Source organism: Melanostigma gelatinosum, assembly GCF_949748355.1.
Source record: "Melanostigma gelatinosum genome assembly, chromosome: 9".
Lineage (NCBI taxonomy): Eukaryota > Metazoa > Chordata > Actinopteri > Perciformes > Zoarcidae > Melanostigma > Melanostigma gelatinosum.
The window spans coordinates 12,185,541-12,205,572 of record NC_136642.1 but is presented as its reverse complement, the minus strand read 5'-3'; the positions used below and the strand labels follow the sequence as shown (position 1 = coordinate 12,205,572).

General features: G+C 44.7%; 3 protein-coding genes across 3 annotated transcripts; all 3 read right to left on the bottom strand.

The window, feature by feature from the left end:
• Positions 1–2,352: 2,352 nt before the first annotated feature.
• gem (GTP binding protein overexpressed in skeletal muscle) lies at positions 2,353–4,260 on the bottom strand. The gene is made up of 4 exons (XM_079274674.1): positions 3,855–4,260; positions 3,504–3,580; positions 3,215–3,419; positions 2,353–3,105 (listed from the first exon to the last, which is right to left on the bottom strand). Exons 1-4 carry the CDS (start codon positions 4,192–4,194, stop codon positions 2,822–2,824), a joined length of 906 nt encoding a protein of 301 aa, XP_079130800.1. The 5' UTR covers positions 4,195–4,260; the 3' UTR covers positions 2,353–2,821.
• A 4,516-nt stretch (positions 4,261–8,776) lies between these two features.
• On the bottom strand, positions 8,777–19,189 carry rad54b (RAD54 homolog B). The gene is made up of 16 exons (XM_079275410.1): positions 19,112–19,189; positions 18,296–18,467; positions 17,939–18,134; positions 12,692–12,883; positions 12,209–12,508; positions 11,947–12,109; positions 11,638–11,863; positions 11,459–11,545; positions 11,242–11,362; positions 10,976–11,115; positions 10,581–10,871; positions 10,231–10,394; positions 9,886–10,147; positions 9,664–9,730; positions 9,373–9,570; positions 8,777–9,279 (listed from the first exon to the last, which is right to left on the bottom strand). The coding sequence occupies exons 2-16, from the start codon at positions 18,440–18,442 to the stop codon at positions 9,059–9,061; spliced, it is 2,775 nt and encodes a 924-aa protein (XP_079131536.1). The 5' UTR covers positions 18,443–18,467; positions 19,112–19,189; the 3' UTR covers positions 8,777–9,058.
• LOC306782176 (fibrinogen silencer-binding protein-like) lies at positions 13,714–15,712 on the bottom strand (the record flags this gene model as incomplete). The annotated part of the gene is made up of 2 exons (XM_079275411.1): positions 13,714–14,554; positions 15,306–15,712. 2 exons carry the CDS (start codon positions 15,710–15,712, stop codon positions 13,990–13,992), a joined length of 972 nt encoding a protein of 323 aa, XP_079131537.1. The 3' UTR covers positions 13,714–13,989.
• Positions 19,190–20,032: the final 843 nt, after the last annotated feature.

Here is a 20,032-nt window from a genome sequence, read left to right as displayed (position 1 = left end):
GGACTAAAGTTCCGTCAAAGAGAAGAGTAAAGTCAGCCGCCACCGACCAGTGAAGGTGACATTGAGTCGTGGCTAATGACCTTTTTGTAGCGCAACACACTTTTAATGTCACTGCCCCGGTACACTCCTTATCCACAGAACACACACTTTACTTCAATTCTAATGAACTCACTATTATTTCTGTCTCCCTGTTGTCGAATACCTCAGCTGACTGGCATAGTTTAACTGACACGCCATTGCTATCATCACTAGTTTACAGAGATCCACTTTGATTTAACTCGACTTCCAGAAAGGAAAATATTCTGTGAGTTGAATTATTAACCGTGTTTGTCCGACAGAGGGTTGATGGACAAAGGGACAAAGCCCTTGAAGGCCCTTTCTTTCTCCTTTCAGCGCAAGGACTCAGTGACCTTTGTCAGTCTTCATGTCAGCTGCTCTGACACCAGATCTAGTCTCCCATACGTGTGATATCCCCCAAAAAGCAAGGCGCTGACAACAATCCAGGATGCCACAACAGGAAGGACAGGTCGGTTGTCAGATATGCCAACACCCGACGACGCTAAGGCCCTGCCAAAGTCAAGTGAAGATCAGAGCACCTTTAAAACAAACTGAAAGCACCCGACACATCAAACTCGGCCTGTTTAAACCCCACGGAGGCAGTCCAGTTTGTGTCCTGTTCACACGGCAAAATCTACTCCACAGATTCAACATTTCCAAAGCTGGAAGACAGGAGACCGAGGAGACTTACCTTACCGGAGAGATTGAGCGAGTCACTCATCAGGCCTCAGAGTGATCAGAGCAGCCCCATCCTTTTCTGGTCAAACGTTAACCAAGTGCTAACCAGCAATTTTTTATTGGATCTAATGATTGTCTAATCACCCTGCCCTCATGTGGAGCTAGCCAATGGGGGAGTAGCTGACGAGAGAAGACAAGAAGAGCAGAGCAATTGTACGTACAGTACAGTAAAAGAGGAACCCATTAAAACTTAATATTAGCTGCTGGTTTTACATAAATCCTGATATATTGAGTTCTGTTGGTGGGTTATAGTTGCAAAAAACAAAGCAGTTGAAGGAATCTCCCATTAGACAAGTACTTTTACACTGCATGTGTGAATTGTAGACAAGAGAACAGAAAAGGGTGTAATAACGGGGTACATTTCTCTAGATATCTGCTATTCCACTTTTAAGTTTCTAATTTCCCCTCAGACTTTGACCTCTGCACCGTTTCCTGTCAGATTGTCCATTCGTAGCAGTGTGAGATAAGGAGCTGTGTGTGCAGACAATAGGACTATCAGATTACACTGACAATCCCTTGCATCATAAGAATGCAAACCTCTGGGGTCACCTGGTGTGATTCAGCAGGTCAAGGCATAAACTATAAAACTGTTTAACAGCAGGTGTGAGTCCAGCTTTGTCTTTGAACTTTTCCACCGCTAATAAAGTGTAGAAGTGAATGCCACAGAAATGCCTGAGAGTGCTGATAGTGTTTTCCTTCATCTTCACTATAAGCCGACATCACATATGGCTGGGATTATCTTCCGAACAACCTGATGCACACCGCCCCATCATCCTCGGCTGAAAGCTGTGAGCTTTACAAGCTGCTCGGAAACAAGGCAGAGATTTGTGTGAATCTGCAACGGTGTCATTTTTTATTTTGAAAAGCGTACGAGTGAGTCACCATTTCACAGCTCCGTTACTTAACCACAACCTGTGACTGTTGACGGTTCATGGAGCCATTAATTCAGATGGAGAGGACTCTGTTATGTAAAGCTTGGTTCCATGTACGCCGAGAGAGATTCTGGCCAATGTGAATCAGCACCATCTGCCCGACTCTGAACATACAAAACACACTTCCCGGGTGCTCCTCTGAATGTTACCGTGGCAACATATTTTACCGCTTTTACTACATAACTGAGATTGGGATCAGGACGGGCCATGTCGTGTCTGAGCATGATGTTCGGTGTCACGCTGTTACCCAAATCTCTGATCGGTCCCCGAGCGGTCAAATCAGCTGTCCTCAATCAGCTGACATCCACCTACACAGAACTAAAATGTGTTTCTGAAAGTTCAGCTTTAATGTCACCTGACTCATCACAGTTGTGTTCTGGTTTCATAAGTGTGTCTCTTTTGTGTCAAAGCTGAGTCACCCCATGGTAATATCTCATCAGCGGGGTTGAGATGACAGACAAAAGAGACGTGTGGTTTTTTTCCTCTCAAATTGGATGACGTCACTTTATTTCAAAGAGCAACATTGAAACATACAAGTAACAAAATACAATGCATCATCTTTAATATATTTACAGTCAGTGCAACACACTACACATCACAAATCAAAATAAAGACAAGACAAAATTTATCATCATACTTAATCACCAATAGCTCATAACTGGTAATCATCAACAGATGACAAATTAGGCAGGATTGAGAGCAAAATGATGAGGAAAGAGAGACTAATATTAATGTATCTGTTCAAAAACACAAAAACATAACATCCTTCTGTCCGTTTCCATCAGTAGATTTCTAACCTCCGAAGTTTATGCCACACAGACACGACGAGTCTTTGCAACAGGAAACGTCACTTCATCAGCCGATTGTCCGGTCCTTCACAGAGGCTGAGCTCAGTCTGGTTTAGACTGCAACGTGTGGATGGCAGTGCAGGAAGGTTGCAAACACCTCTCACGTACACACCAGGCTGGCTCAGTGTGAACACACTGAGGACTGAGCCAGCCGACTGTTCGCCCCTCAGAAGCAGGCGTCCACAAATTCTGATCTCCAGGCTCAAAGGTGTGGCGTACAGTTAAAAACAAGTTGTTGTCATGTTTCTACAGCACAGAAAGATCATGACAGGACTTAGATTTCAGCCAGAACGCCACATTGGGATTGTTCTTTGCCACCACCTTGTCCAGGAAGCGTTTGGCCTTCATAGGAAGGCTCTCGCGGCGTGCGTGACTGTGTGTGTACCTTCGACGCCTGTTGGCTTCCTCGGAGTCTCGGCGTAGACGCAGCTGTCGCACCATGCCGTGAAAAGCTTCCCAGACGTTGTGCTGCATGGCGGCTGAGGTCTCGATAAACTTGCAGTCAAACACAGCAGCGCAGGCGCGACCCTCTGAAAACACAGAAGGCTCATGATCAGTACTTGCGTACCTGGGAAAAAAAACAACTCACAGTGAACAATGCTCGTCACACACAAGAAGACAGGAACTGTGTCTCCTCACCGCTGACTGACACCTCTCTGCGTCGCACCAGGTCACATTTGTTCCCCACCAGGATGATCGGCGTGTGCTGCGCGGGACGAAACCGCCGCAGGGTTATCCGGAGCTCGGAGGCTCGCAGGAATGAGGCGCGGTCCGTCACAGAGTACAGCAACAGGTAGGCATCGCCTGTCTGCATGCAGTGCTCCTGAGCCCACTCGTGGTCAGTCTGCAAAGACAAACAAGTTAAACAAAGGATTTACAGTTGTATAATGTAATTTACACACGTTAGCGCAGCTGCTTTTCACCTCACCTCTGCATCCCATGTGTCCAGCAGAGTGATAGTTGCAGGCTCTCCATCCACTTTAATTTCCTTTTCACACACTTCATCTGAAATTATAGACACAACAAGAAAAGGTTTACATTATACTTAGTCATTTTGGTGACAGCAATGTTTCATTCTATCAATATAATTACAACATTATTGGAAATAAACAAGTGCATGGTGGACAATTCTGTCTATGTATTTATAAAAAATATGCAAGTGTTATTTATTGATAGGGATTTGGTTTGCTTGTATTCATCTAAAATGTATTCTAAAAATAACAGATCTGCTTGTCAATAACGGTGAAATACGTTTCAGCATAGTTCTCTTTTTTCTTACCTCCACACAGCTCGCAGTCATCGCTGTCCATGCTGTCCGCTGCCCCGGCGAAGATGCTGCTGAAGGCCGTTTTGCCCACCCCGCTGGCCCCTAACAGCACCACCCGGTACGGGCCCCCGGGTCCCACCGGCTCCCCGGCGGAGTCGGTGGAGATGACGGAGTCCGAGGACGACCAGCTCCTGCGGCTCCCGTCCGACTCCCCGGCAGAGCTGGTGCAGGACTTGGAGCGGGAGATGCATGCGGGGACCCGGGCCAGGAGGCTGTCGCCCGGGTCGCAGATGCTCCACCGGTGGAGCTCCGTCTGCAGGCGGAGGCTGTGCTGGCGCACACTGGACAGCATGGTGCCAGGGACGAAATTAGGATGAACCGGAAAACACTTAGCTGGTAAAAGGCAGCGCGACAGTTACAGCTGGTGTCTCCTTCACGTGTCTGCTGCAGTCTGTGATCTCCATCAGAGTGTGTCTGTAATGCTCCAATGGGGTTTCCCCGTGGTTTATATGGAGGAGGAGGAGGAGGAGGAGGAGGAGGAGGAGGAGGAGGCGGCTGTCGCACGAGTGGTGACTGTGATGGGCATTTTATTCTTTTGACTCATTCTCAGACTATCAGGCCATGGGCTACTGTTCGGCTTATATGTACACCAACAGGGTGCTGAATTGTGCAGCAGGAACATAAAACACACAGTGGGATTATGTCACTTTTGAGAGAAGACACACCACATTTCCCCCTTCGTGGATTGAGTTCAGTAAACCTGTGTTTTGTTTCTTCTGAAGTCAACTTTTCATAGCTAAAGGTTTGTTTTTTTACAGCCTTAGTTGGTCTGGAATGACCAATATGGTGTCTAATGTTAATCGTACAATATAGCTGTATTTCTACATCACATTTATGTCAAAGCTACAGTTACTAGTTACTTCACAGATTCAGAAAATATAAAAACCTATGACCAGTTTATAAAATATAAATCAGTTATAACAGCTTAAATGCTGCTTACCTCTGAATTAAACAAGAACTATGGCGTGGATTCTGCTATCATCTAGAAGTCAAGTTCAATTGGTGGCACAAGAACTCGGATTCTTATCTTATCTTTTAACATCTTGTACGCCCATGCAGGCTGAGCGTATAGTTAGGATCATAAATTAGTGTAATTTATTTCCGTGCAGACAGAATAAACTGAGTTACCTCAGTTGTGATGCAATGTTCAGCAACAGGTGGAGAAAGATCTTGCTTTGCCGGCAGCATTGATCTTTCCACCTCCATATCTAACAGTCGGCTGATTGCGACATGAGGCTGTCGAGAGGAATTCTGATGGTGAGGAATCACTGAACCAGAAGAAGACAACAGCTTGAGATAATGTGGATAAACATGGGAAGAATCGGACAGGAATGGTGCTAAGGTGCTGTATACAAGAGTGTTTCTAGTGACTCAACAGTTCTCAGCATGGCGACATTGCTCCACCATATCTCTACTGATTACATTCTACAGGCAAATAGTTGTTTGCTGCAATATTAATGAATACCTTATAGTGCACCTTTTAAAAAGGTTTTTGAGGCGGAAATATTATTTCAACCTAGAGCTGCGAAAAATGAGTCGATTACTGGATCAGTCAAAAAAGAATATGATTTTGATTATCAATCTTAAAGTAAAACTGCCACATTTTCTCAACTTACAGCGTCCAATTGTAAGAATCTGCTGCGTTTCTTCATCTTAATTTGATGCCAACACCTTGGGCATTTTTTTGCTCATGCTACCATGCTACCGTATTTACCAAATGAATTGATAAATACTAGTACTACTGCTAATAGTCTTTAGTTCCAGCCCATTTTCAATGTGAACACAAGCTAAGGGGAACCTGCATCTACTTTCCGTCCTCTTAAATTAGAGGCTGATTTAGTTTGTATATGAATTATTCAGTCATTTATATCTCTTAATTTGATTCATTTATAAATGAGTTCTGTGCAGGTGCCAACGTGGATAAGAAACTAACTAACTAAATAACAATTCACAAAACTTACAAGTGAGTTTTACATGAAACAACAAAACACATGTACGGAGGATTTCTGATGTGTAATTCTGTGACTGTTGTGAGTGAAAACAATTCATTTAAATATCTTCTGCATTGTTTTCAGTGTCAGAATATCTAAACTTTCCATCCAGCGTGACTGAATAAAAGCTCTGACAGGCTTAGTGCGTAAGCAGGAGATCTACTGCCAGCAGCAGCAGCACACTGTTAATGGTTGGAAACCACCAGTTGGTTGTTGAATGATCCATCTAGCAACACACAAACTGTGCAGAGACCCTGCATCGCATAACATCGCTCTCAACCCACAACCGTCAGACTTTCATTTGCCAAAGTGCTTGTTGTGTGAGAGAAGCCGGAGAGTTATTACAGTAATTGTGGGATTACATGGCTTTTTTTTTTTCAGGCTGTTGTTCAGGACTTCTGGACCTCATCCGCGAGACCTGCTGCTCTGTATAACAGCCCCGATCTGGTCTGCCTGACAGATGATTCGGCAACATTAAATCCTTGTTAAGTGCTGGAGCAGGACCAGGATCAGAAGGGGGGGGGGGGCAAAACAAACCCTCACAAGTCTAATAAGGTCAGACAGCCAGTCGGGAGCAGAACAGTCGACATAACAGGGAAACAAACGTGTGTGCCTTCATAAAGACCACATGAAAACAATACTACTGAGCACATACAAATGTAACCTTTAAAAAGATAAACATAAGACTACAACAGCTCTTTACTTTGAATAACAAATATACAAACTATTTCTACTTCTATTTGGTTGGGCTCAGTTGTTTTAAATATAAACAATCAAACGGAGTTACTGCCCGCCCGCTCACCGAGCAGTGAATAGATCTGTACCAGCAAGTTTGAAAACAAGTCCCTCAAAGAGAACCCGCTGCTGAAACAACATACAGTGGGTTTTATAGCAGTGGTTTCAGGTTTCTTTCCCCTCTTTTGGTTCAGATGTGGGCCATGGAGGACATTACACAGTCAAAGCCTTTAGAAGACATTTTCACAGGACAACTGCTGTAAAGCGAGGTCAAGGTGGACGAATCCAATGGACATGTACATTATATACGTTCACAACTTCTAGAGTAAAGCATTAACGCAATCGTCAGATATTTGATGTGGCTCTAAACGCATCTTTTATTACTTTATTCAGCATTATTCTACTAGTTGCCGCACATTTCAGGATTATAGATTGCACTTATTGATGAAACATTTATCAACTGGAGCTGAAAACAGAATCCCAACACCAAGCCCTACTCTGCCTCATCTGCATTAAAAGATCAAAGGAAAGCTAAACGCACACGGCCTGTGCTTGCTAAATCTAGGGCTGCAAAGTATTAAAGTACTGATTATGAATTCTTATATCGGGATTGTATCTCAAATAATTGAGAGCCCAAGGTAACAGCTCCAAATCCTTTTTTTGTCCAACGAACAGAAGAAAACTCAAAGCGATTCAGTTCACTGTGATTTACAACGAGAACGAACAAGTCGTCACTGAACCATCGAATCAGTGTCCAAGTGCAAAGAAACACAATAAAGGGACAACAATCGTAATAGTGGCATTTGTACACACAAAGAGGAGTCATGTGTACCTCAAACCTCAATTATATTTCCATCCAATTTGAAATGTGTCATCTTAGATAAGCTCTCATTACTTGATCAGGTTTTAAAACAAAAATGGAGGAACAAGGCTTTAAAGTAAATCATGTTCTGGCTTCTAGGCCTCGCTCTCTAAACCTCTATAAAGAGAGCAGTATGGAAGAGACAATAAGAGGGACAAAGAAGACAAGTAGGGTCATCAATATCTCATCTGAAGGGAAGACAGTCCAACAAACGGAGCCTGAACTTGTTTATCAAAAGGTCAGTGAGCTGCTGAGGATATCTCTACCGATGCACCAGTATCGCAATATCTCCTCTAGAAACATGTGCAGCTTGAACGTCGATGACTCTACGACTGATAATCAATGAAATGTGAGACCTGTGAACTCAAGTGTGGGTGATTTGGATCAATATCCCGATTGGACGAGCGGCACTCGTCTGCCCAACACGTGTCCAATACCAAAGTGCTGCAACACAGAATGGGATTCCTCTGCAACACAAACAGTAGATCGCATTGCCAAAGCTCAGAGGCTCAATTCTTAGCCATGCTAGTGGCTCAATAGAGACGTCCCGTGTTTTGGTCGGTCCACCAGCTCGGTCCGGACTGAAATACCTAAACAACTGTTGTAGTTGTTAGCATGACTGAAGATTCTTAGTGTTGTTTTATTATCCAAAACCGACGGGATTCAAGAGGCCTGCACGAGACTTCAGACTACATGATAAATATATATAATAAATATGTACACACACACACACACACACACACACACACACACAGAGTGGTGAGGACCCAATAAATAAAAATGACAATGTTCACAGTATGTAAATAGGATTTGTACTGAAGCTCAGTTAATCTGACAACTCTTATGTGAATTCAGGGCGCACACGCAGCTACATAACTCCCACGCAGCAGCTTTGTGTTGAAGAGCATGAACAGACCGATGTTATCCAAAGTAACAGACTGAGCGGCTCAGACTACGGCCACTGTGTCAGATAAACTGACAGTATAGCCCCAAATTCAGGCTTAAAGCTCACTGCGACACACTAGATTGTTTTGTTATGGATGGTTGTTTCCACAAACTTTGCATCCCACCAGGGACTTGGACACCTAAACTGGTCTCGGAACAATATAAATCCTCTAATTCACACAGTAAATATTACTCTAGATGGATACAGGAGTAACTCCTGCATGCTTTTCTACAGTATAAAGATATGAAACATAAACATGTCCAAGCTGCCTCAATCATACATGCGTCTAAAATGCGCTGCTTTCCAAATGAAGAATTCTTCAGTCAATAAAAAAAAAAGGTTCAAATCATTAAAAGCCAGTTTATTACCCGTATTCCTTTTGAATTCATTCATTTGATGAAGTTTTATAGTAAATGTCTTTGAATAAATAAAGAAAACGCAGAGAACAAGACACAAGATCTCACAAACGTCACTTATTGTTGTTGTTGGCACTGTTGAGTTTAGCTTTATGTAGCCAGGCTGCTGACAAAGCCCAGAGAGCCTGAACACACACGCATAGAAGTAATATGTGTGTGTGTGTGTGATTCATCTGCATCTAGAGAGTAATCTAGTGTGTGGTTGTTTACGACGCTGTGTGAGAGATGGTGGTCTGGAAGGCGAAGGTGACGTGGCTTCGTGCGTGATCAAGGTAAGGGTCTGAGAAGGTGTGCGTGTCACCAGAGAAATGTCTCCACTGCATCAACTCGGACATGCTGAGATGCTTCTGCTGAGCCCCTCCGCGGTCACCCTGACGGCCGAGCTGGCACGGCCTATCAGAACCCAGCTCCTCTTCCTCCAAGTCAGCTGAGGACGAAGGGGGAAAAGAAAAGAGAGTTGAAATACTCAAATAGTCAAATCCTGGTGTCAGTGTGTGAAGCGTGTTGCCCATGTGCTTACGCTGGACTGAGCCGTCCATGCTACAGCTGCAGTTCAGCAGGTCGTGTGTTAGAGAGAGCGTGTCAGTCAGGCTGAAGAGATCTCGCAGGTCACTGGTGGAGAAGCTGGTGTGCTCCGCCCTTTTGCCCAGGTCAACCACCGTCCCAGAGAGCCCTTGTTTGGCCACCTGTCTCTGGAAGATTCGCTCCTCAATGGTGCCTGTGAGGACGTAACACACACCCAGACGGATAGAGTCACATCAGACCGGTTCAGGATTTGTTCGATATGTTCTCGCTCATTGTGTTTTCAGACCTGCAGTGAGGAGCCGGTAGATGTGCACCGTCTTCTTCTGTCCATCTCTCCACACTCGAGCCATGGCCTGCACAGAGCAGAGGGGGAAGGTTGCAGGAGAGAATTACACAAATGTGCACAGCGCCATCTGGTGGTCATGTCTGTATACAACTGTGATGAAATCCGAGGGTGATTTTACACCTGTGGGTCAGTTCATTTGGCTCATTTGTCTGCGAGTCTCACCTGAATGTCATTAGCAGGGTTCCAGTCAATATCATACAGCACCAGGTGGGAGGCACCCACCAGATTAAGCCCCACGCCACCCGCTTTGGAGCTCAGCAGAAACAGGAAGTTCTGAGAGTAGGGGCTGTTAAAACCATCAACCAGCCGCTGCCTCTGGTTGGTGGGGGTGTGTCCATCCAGTCGGCAGAAGGTGTAGCCCACTTGTACACACAAGTCCTGGAGCAGGTCAAGCGTCTGAGTATAGTTGGACACTACGACCACCCTGCAGGGGGCAACACATGCTTTGTCAGTATATATGCACAAAAACACACACACACACACACACACACACACACACACACACACCTGTCTGAAGGGCTGAGTTGTCTGATGGCGGTCAGCAAATCCGTCAGAACCAGAAGCTTTCCAGAGTCAGCCGTGTTAAACCCACCAGAAGAGTAGGATTCTGGGAAGAGCTCAACCAAGCCCTCGTATAGAGAGTTCTCCACTGAACCACTGTCTGCTTTTTTCTGCAAAACATAACCCAGTACTCAGTTAGGACTGGTAGTAAATCTCTAAACACCAACATAAATGCAGACTACCTTGACCACAGCATGAATGCCCAGTCCGAGTTCAATAAACAACAACACAAGGCAATCAAATAAGATCAATATCTAAAGGCTGGATGCAGGTTTCACTCCCCTAAAGATCTTAACCTTGGCAGAGGAGTAGAGCAGACCAGGGTGGTTACAGAGCTTCTTCAGAGCAGTGATGCAGGCCAGGTGTGTGTGAGCTTGCGTGGAGGCCTGAAGGCAGGCTCTGAAGACTCGGTGGCAGAGCAGATGCGCGTACAGCTCTCGCTGCAGCAGGGACGCCTCGCAGAACAACGTCCAGTCGAGACGAGGAGGCAGGTAGCGGTTGATGATCTCCTGTGTCCGTCTCAGGATGAACATGCCGGTCAGGCGAGAGAGCTCTGCCGCCCGCTCTTCTCCCAAAACGCTCTCCTCCTGTTGGCAGAGACAGATTCGAAACCGGGTTTAATGCCAGATGAAGTTGTCGATGTACAAGTTCCTACCGGTACATCGAAAATAAGCAGGAGAGGTAGCATTACCTCTGAGCAGGAGGGCTGTCTGGAGCGTAGAATTGGCTCCTCGTATACTTTTCTGTACGCAGTGGACGAGCCGAGAATCCCCGGGTTCACAAACTCTATGATAGCATAGAACTCCTGCAGGTCATTCTGTACGGGGGTGCCTTCAGAACACAAAGACAGTTCAGTATGAAACCTGTACAAGACGTTACGGTCGGTCAGAGAGCCCTTAAAGACTTCCCATCTCTTTCTATCAGACGCTTTGCATCTCGGTATTTCAGAATGAGCACCTGTGAGTATGACTCTGCGATTACAGCTCAGGCTGCTGAGGGCCGAGGACGTTTTGATGCTGCTGTTCTTCAATCTGTGGCCCTCATCACAAATCACAAGACCAAACTCCACTTTCTTAACCTGAAAAGAATGAGAAAATGCTTTGCTTTGTCAACAAAGAGATGACATATGGGGATTGTTTTTCTAACATGCACACGTGACAGAAGGTGAGAATACCTGCTCCAGGCAGCGCAGCAGCATTTCATAGCTGATCACAAGAACGCTGTGCAGAGGGGAGACCAGGAAGTGCTCTATCCTGTGGTCCTACACACATGTCAACAAAGAATGTCCATGAATGACTTAATACATTAACATTAATTATGCTGCTTTAGCAGAATTCCCCCTCCTCTCCACACCTGATCCACACTGAAGACGCTGATCCTCTCGCGGCCCAGCCACTTGTTAAACTCTGCAGCCCAGTTGTGCACGAGGCTGCCAGGTGTGACCACGAGGACACGCTTAGTAACTGGTCTCCCACCGTACGGCCCTTGTTTAAGCAGCGTCCAGGACAGCGCCACGCTCTGGAGGGTCTTCCCCAGACCCATCTCGTCAGCCAGGATAGCCCCATAGCGACCCACAGCTCTGAAGCGCACACAGTGAAACACATCGAGTCAGTAGGAATCCTAACAATGGCTGTGATGGGCATGCGACAAGATTACCATTACCTCAAGCCCATGACACACTCGTAGAGAAAGAGAAGGCCGTCTCTCTGGTGCGGTCGCAGATGATTAGTCAGGAACGGGTCAACAACAACATCGACCACAGGAAGCCCAGACTTGTTGTTGGACCACTGGTGATTGGCAGAGGGACGAGGCATCACCAGTGCACCTGTAACAGATCCAGAGAGGTGTGTACATAACCAAAAACAAACCAAAAGATGCCAAAAAGGGTCAGAAATATGACAATTTGTGTTATTGGTCGATATACCTGGAGCCAGTGGGTCATGGCGAGGTCTGCAGGTCTGTTCCTCCTCCGGTTTGGATCCAGAAGGATTAGTTCTCCCAGAAAGCGTTGGGGAGCAGAAACGTTTGGACACCAAGCGACGAGAGGGAGGCGGAGCAGACGTTGTGTGCGGCTCCTCTTTCTCTACCTGGACCTCTTGGAAGCAACGGCCCCGGGCGAAGTCCTCAGCAGATATGAGCCCCATCACCTCCACCTCCTTCCCTCCGATCATCAAGGTCTCTCCCTCGGACAGGGAGGCCAGCTCGGACACCTTGTAGCCACTTCCTAAACAAAACGTGCACAAGCATTACCGATGAACTCACAATGAGGATGTATATCGGGGAGAAAAGATCTCAATGAGTTTGAAATGTTTGCTCTATCTACTTGAAAGGTCATAATGTGTCAGCATTCACAGCCTTAATACTTTGATACTTCTTCTGAAATTAAATTCTGGTGTCTCCGTCTCACCCTTTCCAATGTCCTTGCCCTCCATATCCTTCAGTGTGGCTGTGCGTCCTCTTGTAACCAGGACCGCGTCGCCCTCCCAGCGCTTGTGTTTCTTCTTGCTGGCTTTACACCACATCACACTGAAGTAACGCACTCCGTCCTGACTGCGGCCCGAGTCTGAGCCTGCAGTCAACGGAGGGTATCCATCCACTCCTGTAACACAAAGACATACAACAGAGTGAAAAACCACCAAAGATATCAAATACGTACCTCACCAGCAGAGGTCAGTGCTGCACCGAGCCGACACGAATACCAGGAACTTAAGAAAAAAGAAAACCCATCTTCCTCAGAGAGGCTGAGTTCATGAGCGGATGCCTGTTTCACATCTAATACACAAAAAAACTGCAAATTAAATTATTTTTTTAATAGAAAAAAAGTTAACATACGGACAAAGTGTAAAAGAAACATACACACATATACGCACGTTGAAATACAATCAATGTTGTAGTCACACACATTAAATAACAGTAACATCGCAAAAACAAAGTCCACATCTGCCAGCAACCAGAGTGAACATCAGACTTTAACACTTTTACACTTCATGTAAATTCAACAACAGGATATGTAATCACGAGCATCTTGTGATTAAGGCCTTCGACAGTTTGACTTGTGCTTCAACCCCGGGTGTCGGAATATCTCTCAGTTCTACACAATAAGAGTGGAACTGTTTGATTCCCACCTACAGTACTTTGATTAAGTGCCCTAGTTTGTTTACCTATGAATACGAAGAAGAAATGCTGTTTATCACATCGGATTTTTACTGAATTTTATTTTTTACAAAGAATTAAAAGAGCGCAAATAATCCCCCTGATGTGATCTGAGCAGACTCTCACACTCCAGTATATCATTACAGTAAATTCTGGAAGATCATCCACACTATAATAAAATTCCCATAGTGGTGGTACAAGCCACTCACCACTACAGACATTCCCATCCAAATAGCTGGACGTTCACATTTACTTAATCTACTTTGGCCAGTCACAGTGTTTGTAATGAGAGCATTTACACGGTCAGTTCTGTCAATAAGAGTAATAACGATACATTTATAACACGGACAGGTGTAAACACAGACTGATGGCAACACAAGCGCGCCTTCTGCTATATGCAAATAGGCTTTCAGTGTCTGTACGAGGCACTATGTTTCCAAAAGAAATTCAAGTTCTCAAACATGAAACTGATGTGTGATCAGCTTCTCCTCCACACTTTAATGTCCTCAGAGCCTCTTCCTGTCTGACGCTGGACACAGATGTTCGTGCTCTTTATAGAGGAATTGGCAGTCCGTTTCTCAGGCGAGCAGCCTTTAGTTTCTCCACTTTGATCTTGGCTCTCAGCAGTTCCTCCTCCAGGTCCTGTTTCCTCTTCAGCCCCTCCCTCTTCTCCTCCAGGTATATGGCAACCTTCCTGTGATTGGCCACCACCATCTCGTGCTCCTCTTTGGCGAGGTGCAGAGGGCGAAACTGGTCGGGCTCGTGGTGAGGGTAGATGTCGTTGGGGTAGAGGTCGTGGCCTAACGGCAGCGGCGAGGCGGAGAGGGCGATGTTTACGGAGGAGGGGACGGGAGACAGTGATGCTTCAAAATCCTGAATGCTGCCCAAGTCGTCCTCCTCCTCCTCCTCCTCCCGCTCCTGGACACCATCCAGCCCTGGTTCTGTGTGTGCGGAGAGGATGGGGAGGTCTGGCGGTGGTTTAACATCCTCTTCAGGGTCCAGCTGTACCACCTCATGGGGGATACTTGGAACAGCTGCTGAGTAATCCTGGAGTCCAGCCAGAGAGGAGCTGCTGCCAGGATGTTCGACGGGAGAGTTGTGCTTGCTGTATATTAATCTAAAAATGGAATAAAGGGTAAAAATAAGTGAGACTGGAGCGCTTAAACAATGTTTATTCTGTCTGTTTTTTGTTCATGCGTCTGTGTGCAGACCTCTGTTGGTGATAAGTAATCAATCAAAAGGACCGGTGACCAAGAGTAGACGAGAGGAAATTAAATGATTCACCCAAGTAAAAATAAAAAAATATGCTGGTTACAGCCTCAGATATTATTTCCTTGCTGATTTATAGAATTATGAACAGTTAAATATTTGGGAAAGGGATTCTTAGGTATTTATATTTCTTACACGAAAATGACAAGCAATTTTAAGGCTTTGTTGTCTTCTATGTACTCTCCCGAACTAATAAATATAATCTGCCTTGGCCTCATTTTCCTTAATTTCTTTAGCACTAAGAACATGAACCAGGTTCTAAACATTACTTTGGGGTCCAATTGTTTATCTGTATTACACTATGATTCACCCAAAACTACCTGAACAAACTACTGAAGAGTAGTTTGTCGCCTGTAAAAAACAAACAAAAAAAACAAACAGAAGGACAAACTGTATTTTCCTTTTTGGCCTGACGATATGAGTGTAATCTAATTGGGCTTTGAAGCCTTGAGGAGGAGGAGGAGGAGGAGGAGGCTCACATGAAGTCAAGTTCATGTGAGGCCTCTCCTCCTCCTCCTCCTCCTCCTCCTCAAGGCTTCAAAGCGAGCACATACATCAACGAGCACATACATCATTGTAGTCACACTGTCACACTGTACCTGCGAAGTGCCTGGTCCTTTTCATGGATGGGCACGTGGTGAAACAGGTGAGGGATCATCTCCATGATTCTCCTGGTTGGCTCAGAGATGCTCGCTCTGTACTCTGGCTGGGCGTGTCTCCGCTGCATCACTTCCTGCTTGGCCGACTCCTTCAGCCTCTTGTAGAGGGTCCTGAGGCCCTGAGCGGTGCGATGGGGTCGGTCCCCTCCCAAGCCGTTGTATTGCTCAGCCACGGTGTCCCAGCACTTGTTCTTGTCCACGATGACCGCGTGCTTGTTGGTGTGCTCCTCCAGGATGCGGATGTGAGGACGGACCAGCTTCAACAGGTCCAACTTCTCAGAGAGGGTGAAGTTTGAGGAGCGAGCTTTACCCACCATACTGGACAGGAACACAGAGCTGGATGCCATCTTATAGCATAGCGGACTCACACAGATCAAGTCAGGCCTATGGCTGTTCAGCAGCCACACTCAATACTAAGGCTCCTCACTCTTCCCACCTGTCTTCTTTTTGTCCCTGCTGCTGGCTTCTCTTGGTCCACGGTGATGAAGCAAACACCGGTCTTACTCCCATACATTTCCCATGTTCCTTCTATTCTTCTTCTAAATCAAACATAAACTATGTCTAACATGTGCATGGATTCATACACCACTCCTTGGTTCTCCCTCAGCCACGTTGCACAACAAAAACAGGCTGTGCTGCACACAATAAGAATCAGGCTTAACTAGGCCAGCCTCGTTTAGGCCCCCGCCTACCGCGGAGGGCTTTGGATGAATTCCTCCCAGTTTAGGCTGACGTAGCTAAGCCGCTTAAGCCCAGCCCGACCTACTTACAGCTCGGTCTCTCTAAACCCCAAACCAAGCACAGCACAGAGCCACACACTGCCTCTATATCATAACACAGAGACGGCAGCAGCGGCACTGTGCTCTACACAAACGGGGAAAACCGTTTTTAAACAAGGTGTGACAGGTTATTAGGGTCAGGGGTCTATTTTCCTGGAGTGAAGTGACGCTTTGATATAGCGCTGGCTTAACTAACCGAGTGGGGGGAGGGGTTTGTGAGATAAAATAAACCAGACATGCGGGTCCACGCGACGAAACGCGTGTTCTGGGCGCGTGTGGAAACCGAACCAGGCAAACGCAGAGTGAGCCGCGTGTGTTTCGGGTGTAAAAACAGCGGCACTAGTTGCTCTCGAGAAGAGGAGCGCGAGCGGTGGCACACTGATCCTGAGCACAGTCCTAATGTGCCGCGGCACTACCTCGCTCATTTGCATAATGCTGGACCTGCTGTCACTGAGCCTCAGCCTGCCTGGTTTAACGTCCATCGCCGGTGTGTCGTATTATTAGCCACAGAGACTGGACAGTCGGCTGCTGCAGAGAGCGCAATTATTAAGGCGGCGTCACGCGGTTTATTACGGTTTAAATAAATAAAATAAGAGACACGAGGGACATTAAACTGAAGCACAACCGCTGAATTATGAAATTGCTTTATCATAATTGTGTTGTCAAATCAAGTACAAAGCATGGATTCTGTATTGTTGTTATAAATGTAGGCGATGTGTTAACAATGGATTTCTGAATGAAAACATACGGAGTGAACTCGTGGGCAGGGGTTTTGTGTTTAAGCTTTCAGTGATTGTGCAGATCCTGCCTCTAAAAAAAGGCTTCTGAACCAAAAACCAATAAGTCTAGCTGCATGTGCACATTTTTTACATTGTTGTCCATCAGTGGATTGAATAAATTAGTGCACATGCAGACCATTTGTGAAGCCAACTGTCATATATCTGAATCTGTTACTCAACATGGAGTGCAGTGATTTGCAGCCTTCCAGATTGTTTATAACGTCTTTATTGTAGCAGACTATGTACGATAACGCGTGTAATAATGAAGTACGTACTACAAGGTGCATTTAAGTAATTTAAGTACTATATTGGGGTCCTGATCAATAAGTCTAAATCAAAGTTATTACTATATCCTCGACCAACTGCATCATAATCTTGAAAACAAAAATAAAGAAAATATAAGAAAACATCTCTTCTTTATCTGATATGAAACATAAATCCTCAGTCCCAATCTCTTTAATATAGTTAATATATTTCAATCAAAACGTTTCACATTGGTTTGTTAATTTCCTGAATTCTTTCAAGGTCTTGTTTCAATTATTAATCCTCAGAAGCATTATATCTACAGAGTGAATATTCACAGCCCCTCTCCAGTGATGAACTAAGATCCCACATGCAAACATGCATTATAAGCATCATGCCAATGCTGCTAGAACTATTATAATATAACTTTTTTTATAGAATGAAGACTTGTAAATATCACAGAGAAAAGAGTGCGAGTCAAATGTTTTAATTAACTTGTGTTATATTATATATATTGGGGTGTATTTTGAGCATTTTAAGTACACATTCATTTTGAATAACCTAAAAGCAGTCATAAAACATGTATGAATAAATATATACACCGAAATAGAAGATATGAACAAACTTTTGTTTGGTCCAAACATCACGAAATCAAAACTAATGTTTTTTGTATCCTGTAACTGTATATCAAAGTAGTTTTGTTGCACAATCTCCAAATAACTATTCTTGCCCATACCAGGTACCGTCCCAGATACACACATTTGTGTCTTACCTGCAGGTCTGTTGTCTTCCGTATGCTCTTCTGAGCCGTTGTCTGGATGTTCTGACTCAGCCTCATTTTCCTTACTCTCCGCTGCACTGAGAACACGAGCCAGAGCCCTCGACAAGGCTGGAGCAGGCTGGGCAGCTTTGGGCTGAACATCACACACTGTTTTACTCTGAGCTGGTGCTGCTAGACTCCTCTGGACCTGCAAGATGAGAAGAAGAGAAAAGACGAGTCACAACCTGAGGAGGTTTGAAACAACGCTGGATAACGAATAACGATGACGGGACCCAAGAGTACTGAGGGACCCTAGTGTAGGTACACCAACACAGGTGTTTTCAGAGCATAAAAATGTGAATAATTTACCTTTTCCAGTGCATTGCCTAAACCAAGTTTAGGGGTAAGGGGCTTGGATTCATCCACGAGACAGGAAGTAGATGCTCCAGGGGGCACAAACCGGGGCTTCTTCACAGCATTGCCCAAGAGCTGGCTCGGAGCTCCTGAGCGGCGCATTTTGCAACTGGCAACCCTCAATGATCTGTATCCCGAAGACAGAAATACATTAATAAACACAATCATTAACACTGGAAACTTTCAAAGCAAATGTTTGAGTGGGATGGGTTTCACTGTCTTTACGGTTCATCCCCACATAACTCAAAGTCTTCTTTAGTAACGTCAGTTCAGTGTTGTCCACAACAAGGTTCACTCACAACCACTACTAGTGTATATATTTAGACCAGCTTAGACACCAGACAATACAGACCGTATAATACTTAATACTATTTCATGAAAAACGAATTGATTAAAGCTTTGATAGACGATGAATAAATGATATTTTATGACAATATACAATAAATGTCTGAGCTGCATCCTCCCAAACACAGCTCCAACACAACCTCTCCACATCCATGAAGTGACTTTGTTAGGTAAGGTTATATGAAGACACCATGTGATGGACACGTAACGTTAAGTGAACATATTATCAACATATTCAGTACATGTTTTGTCGCTGTTAAGACAAGGAAATGACAGTTACACGTTAAGGTCTAGCCTAGCGGTTAGCTAACGTTACATTAACTTGTTACATCAGTGTTTATGTTAGCACGCTAGCTAACTCGCTAGCGTCAACACACCGCTGACACGGTGGTGTAAATGTCATGTTTGATAACGTGTCATACATACCCAAGTGAACTAAAAGCTTGATAATAACATTTAAGGTCACAACATGTCACTGAAATCCGCCCAAATAAAATGATTCGTGTTGTATTTTGCCCCTTTAACTCTCGATTTTGTTCGGGTTCTCCCGCTGAATGATTTGAAGAACGTGATTGGCTGAAACGCAGAAGTGGGCATGGTCAGAACGAGTAGGATGCGCTTGGTTTTAACACCGTAGTAATTTACCTTTCACATCCCCACTGAACTCCCGCACCCAGTCAATCCCCGAGCTGTTAATCGAGCACACCTAGTACCCTACTGTGGTGACCTCACTTTACTACTAATATGAGGACAATACAATCGTGAAACATTTAGATGTTGGTGAGGTTTTGCATATGATTATTAGATGTGATACTTTTGATCATATTCATTTATATATATATAATTCTTTTTTTTTTTCAATGAACAGTGTTGGTGAAAGTACACTTACTCAATTGCTGTGCTTAAGTACAGAGTAAACACAGGTGTTGTTAACAATAATAATTATGGAGACATTCTGTTTATTGTGTGAGCCAGCATGCACAATACCAGAGCCCTGGGCCAACTATAAGGAACAGGGCCATAATTAATATTATTAATTACACCTGTGTTTACTCTGCAACGACATGTAAAAATGGGTGCTGTGAAAAAAACCTTATTATTTAAGTATTTGAATGCATGCTTACACATTTTCTCCATTACATTTATTTGACATATATTTAAAAAAAAAGATACTTTATTAACTTTTGATACACAAAATATATATATTTTTTAAAGTATCTCTCACACTCACTTACACACACAGACACACACAAGGACACACGTGCTCTTTTATTTATTTACTGCTGTCGGGTCTGAATACTTCTTTCACAACTGAGTTCATTGAAGTTCATAGAAAATAACAGGACT

Excerpts from the sequence above, each read along its gene's own strand:
- rad54b (XM_079275410.1), bottom strand. The coding sequence starts at position 18,442 with ATGCGCCGCTCAGGAGCTCCGAGCCAGCTCTTGGGCAATGCTGTGAAG. Across the intron at positions 11,116-11,241 it reads TCGCAGAGTCATACTCACAG|GCACCCCCGTACAGAATGAC; the intron begins GTGCTCATTCTG and ends TGTGTTCTGAAG. Across the intron at positions 10,148-10,230 it reads CAACTCAGCCCTTCAGACAG|GGTGGTCGTAGTGTCCAACT; the intron begins GTGTGTGTGTGT and ends TGCCCCCTGCAG.
- gem (XM_079274674.1), bottom strand. The coding sequence starts at position 4,194 with ATGCTGTCCAGTGTGCGCCAGCACAGCCTCCGCCTGCAGACGGAGCTC. Across the intron at positions 3,581-3,854 it reads TGACTGCGAGCTGTGTGGAG|ATGAAGTGTGTGAAAAGGAA; the intron begins GTAAGAAAAAAG and ends CTATAATTTCAG. Across the intron at positions 3,106-3,214 it reads CAGAGAGGTGTCAGTCAGCG|AGGGTCGCGCCTGCGCTGCT; the intron begins GTGAGGAGACAC and ends CTGTGTTTTCAG.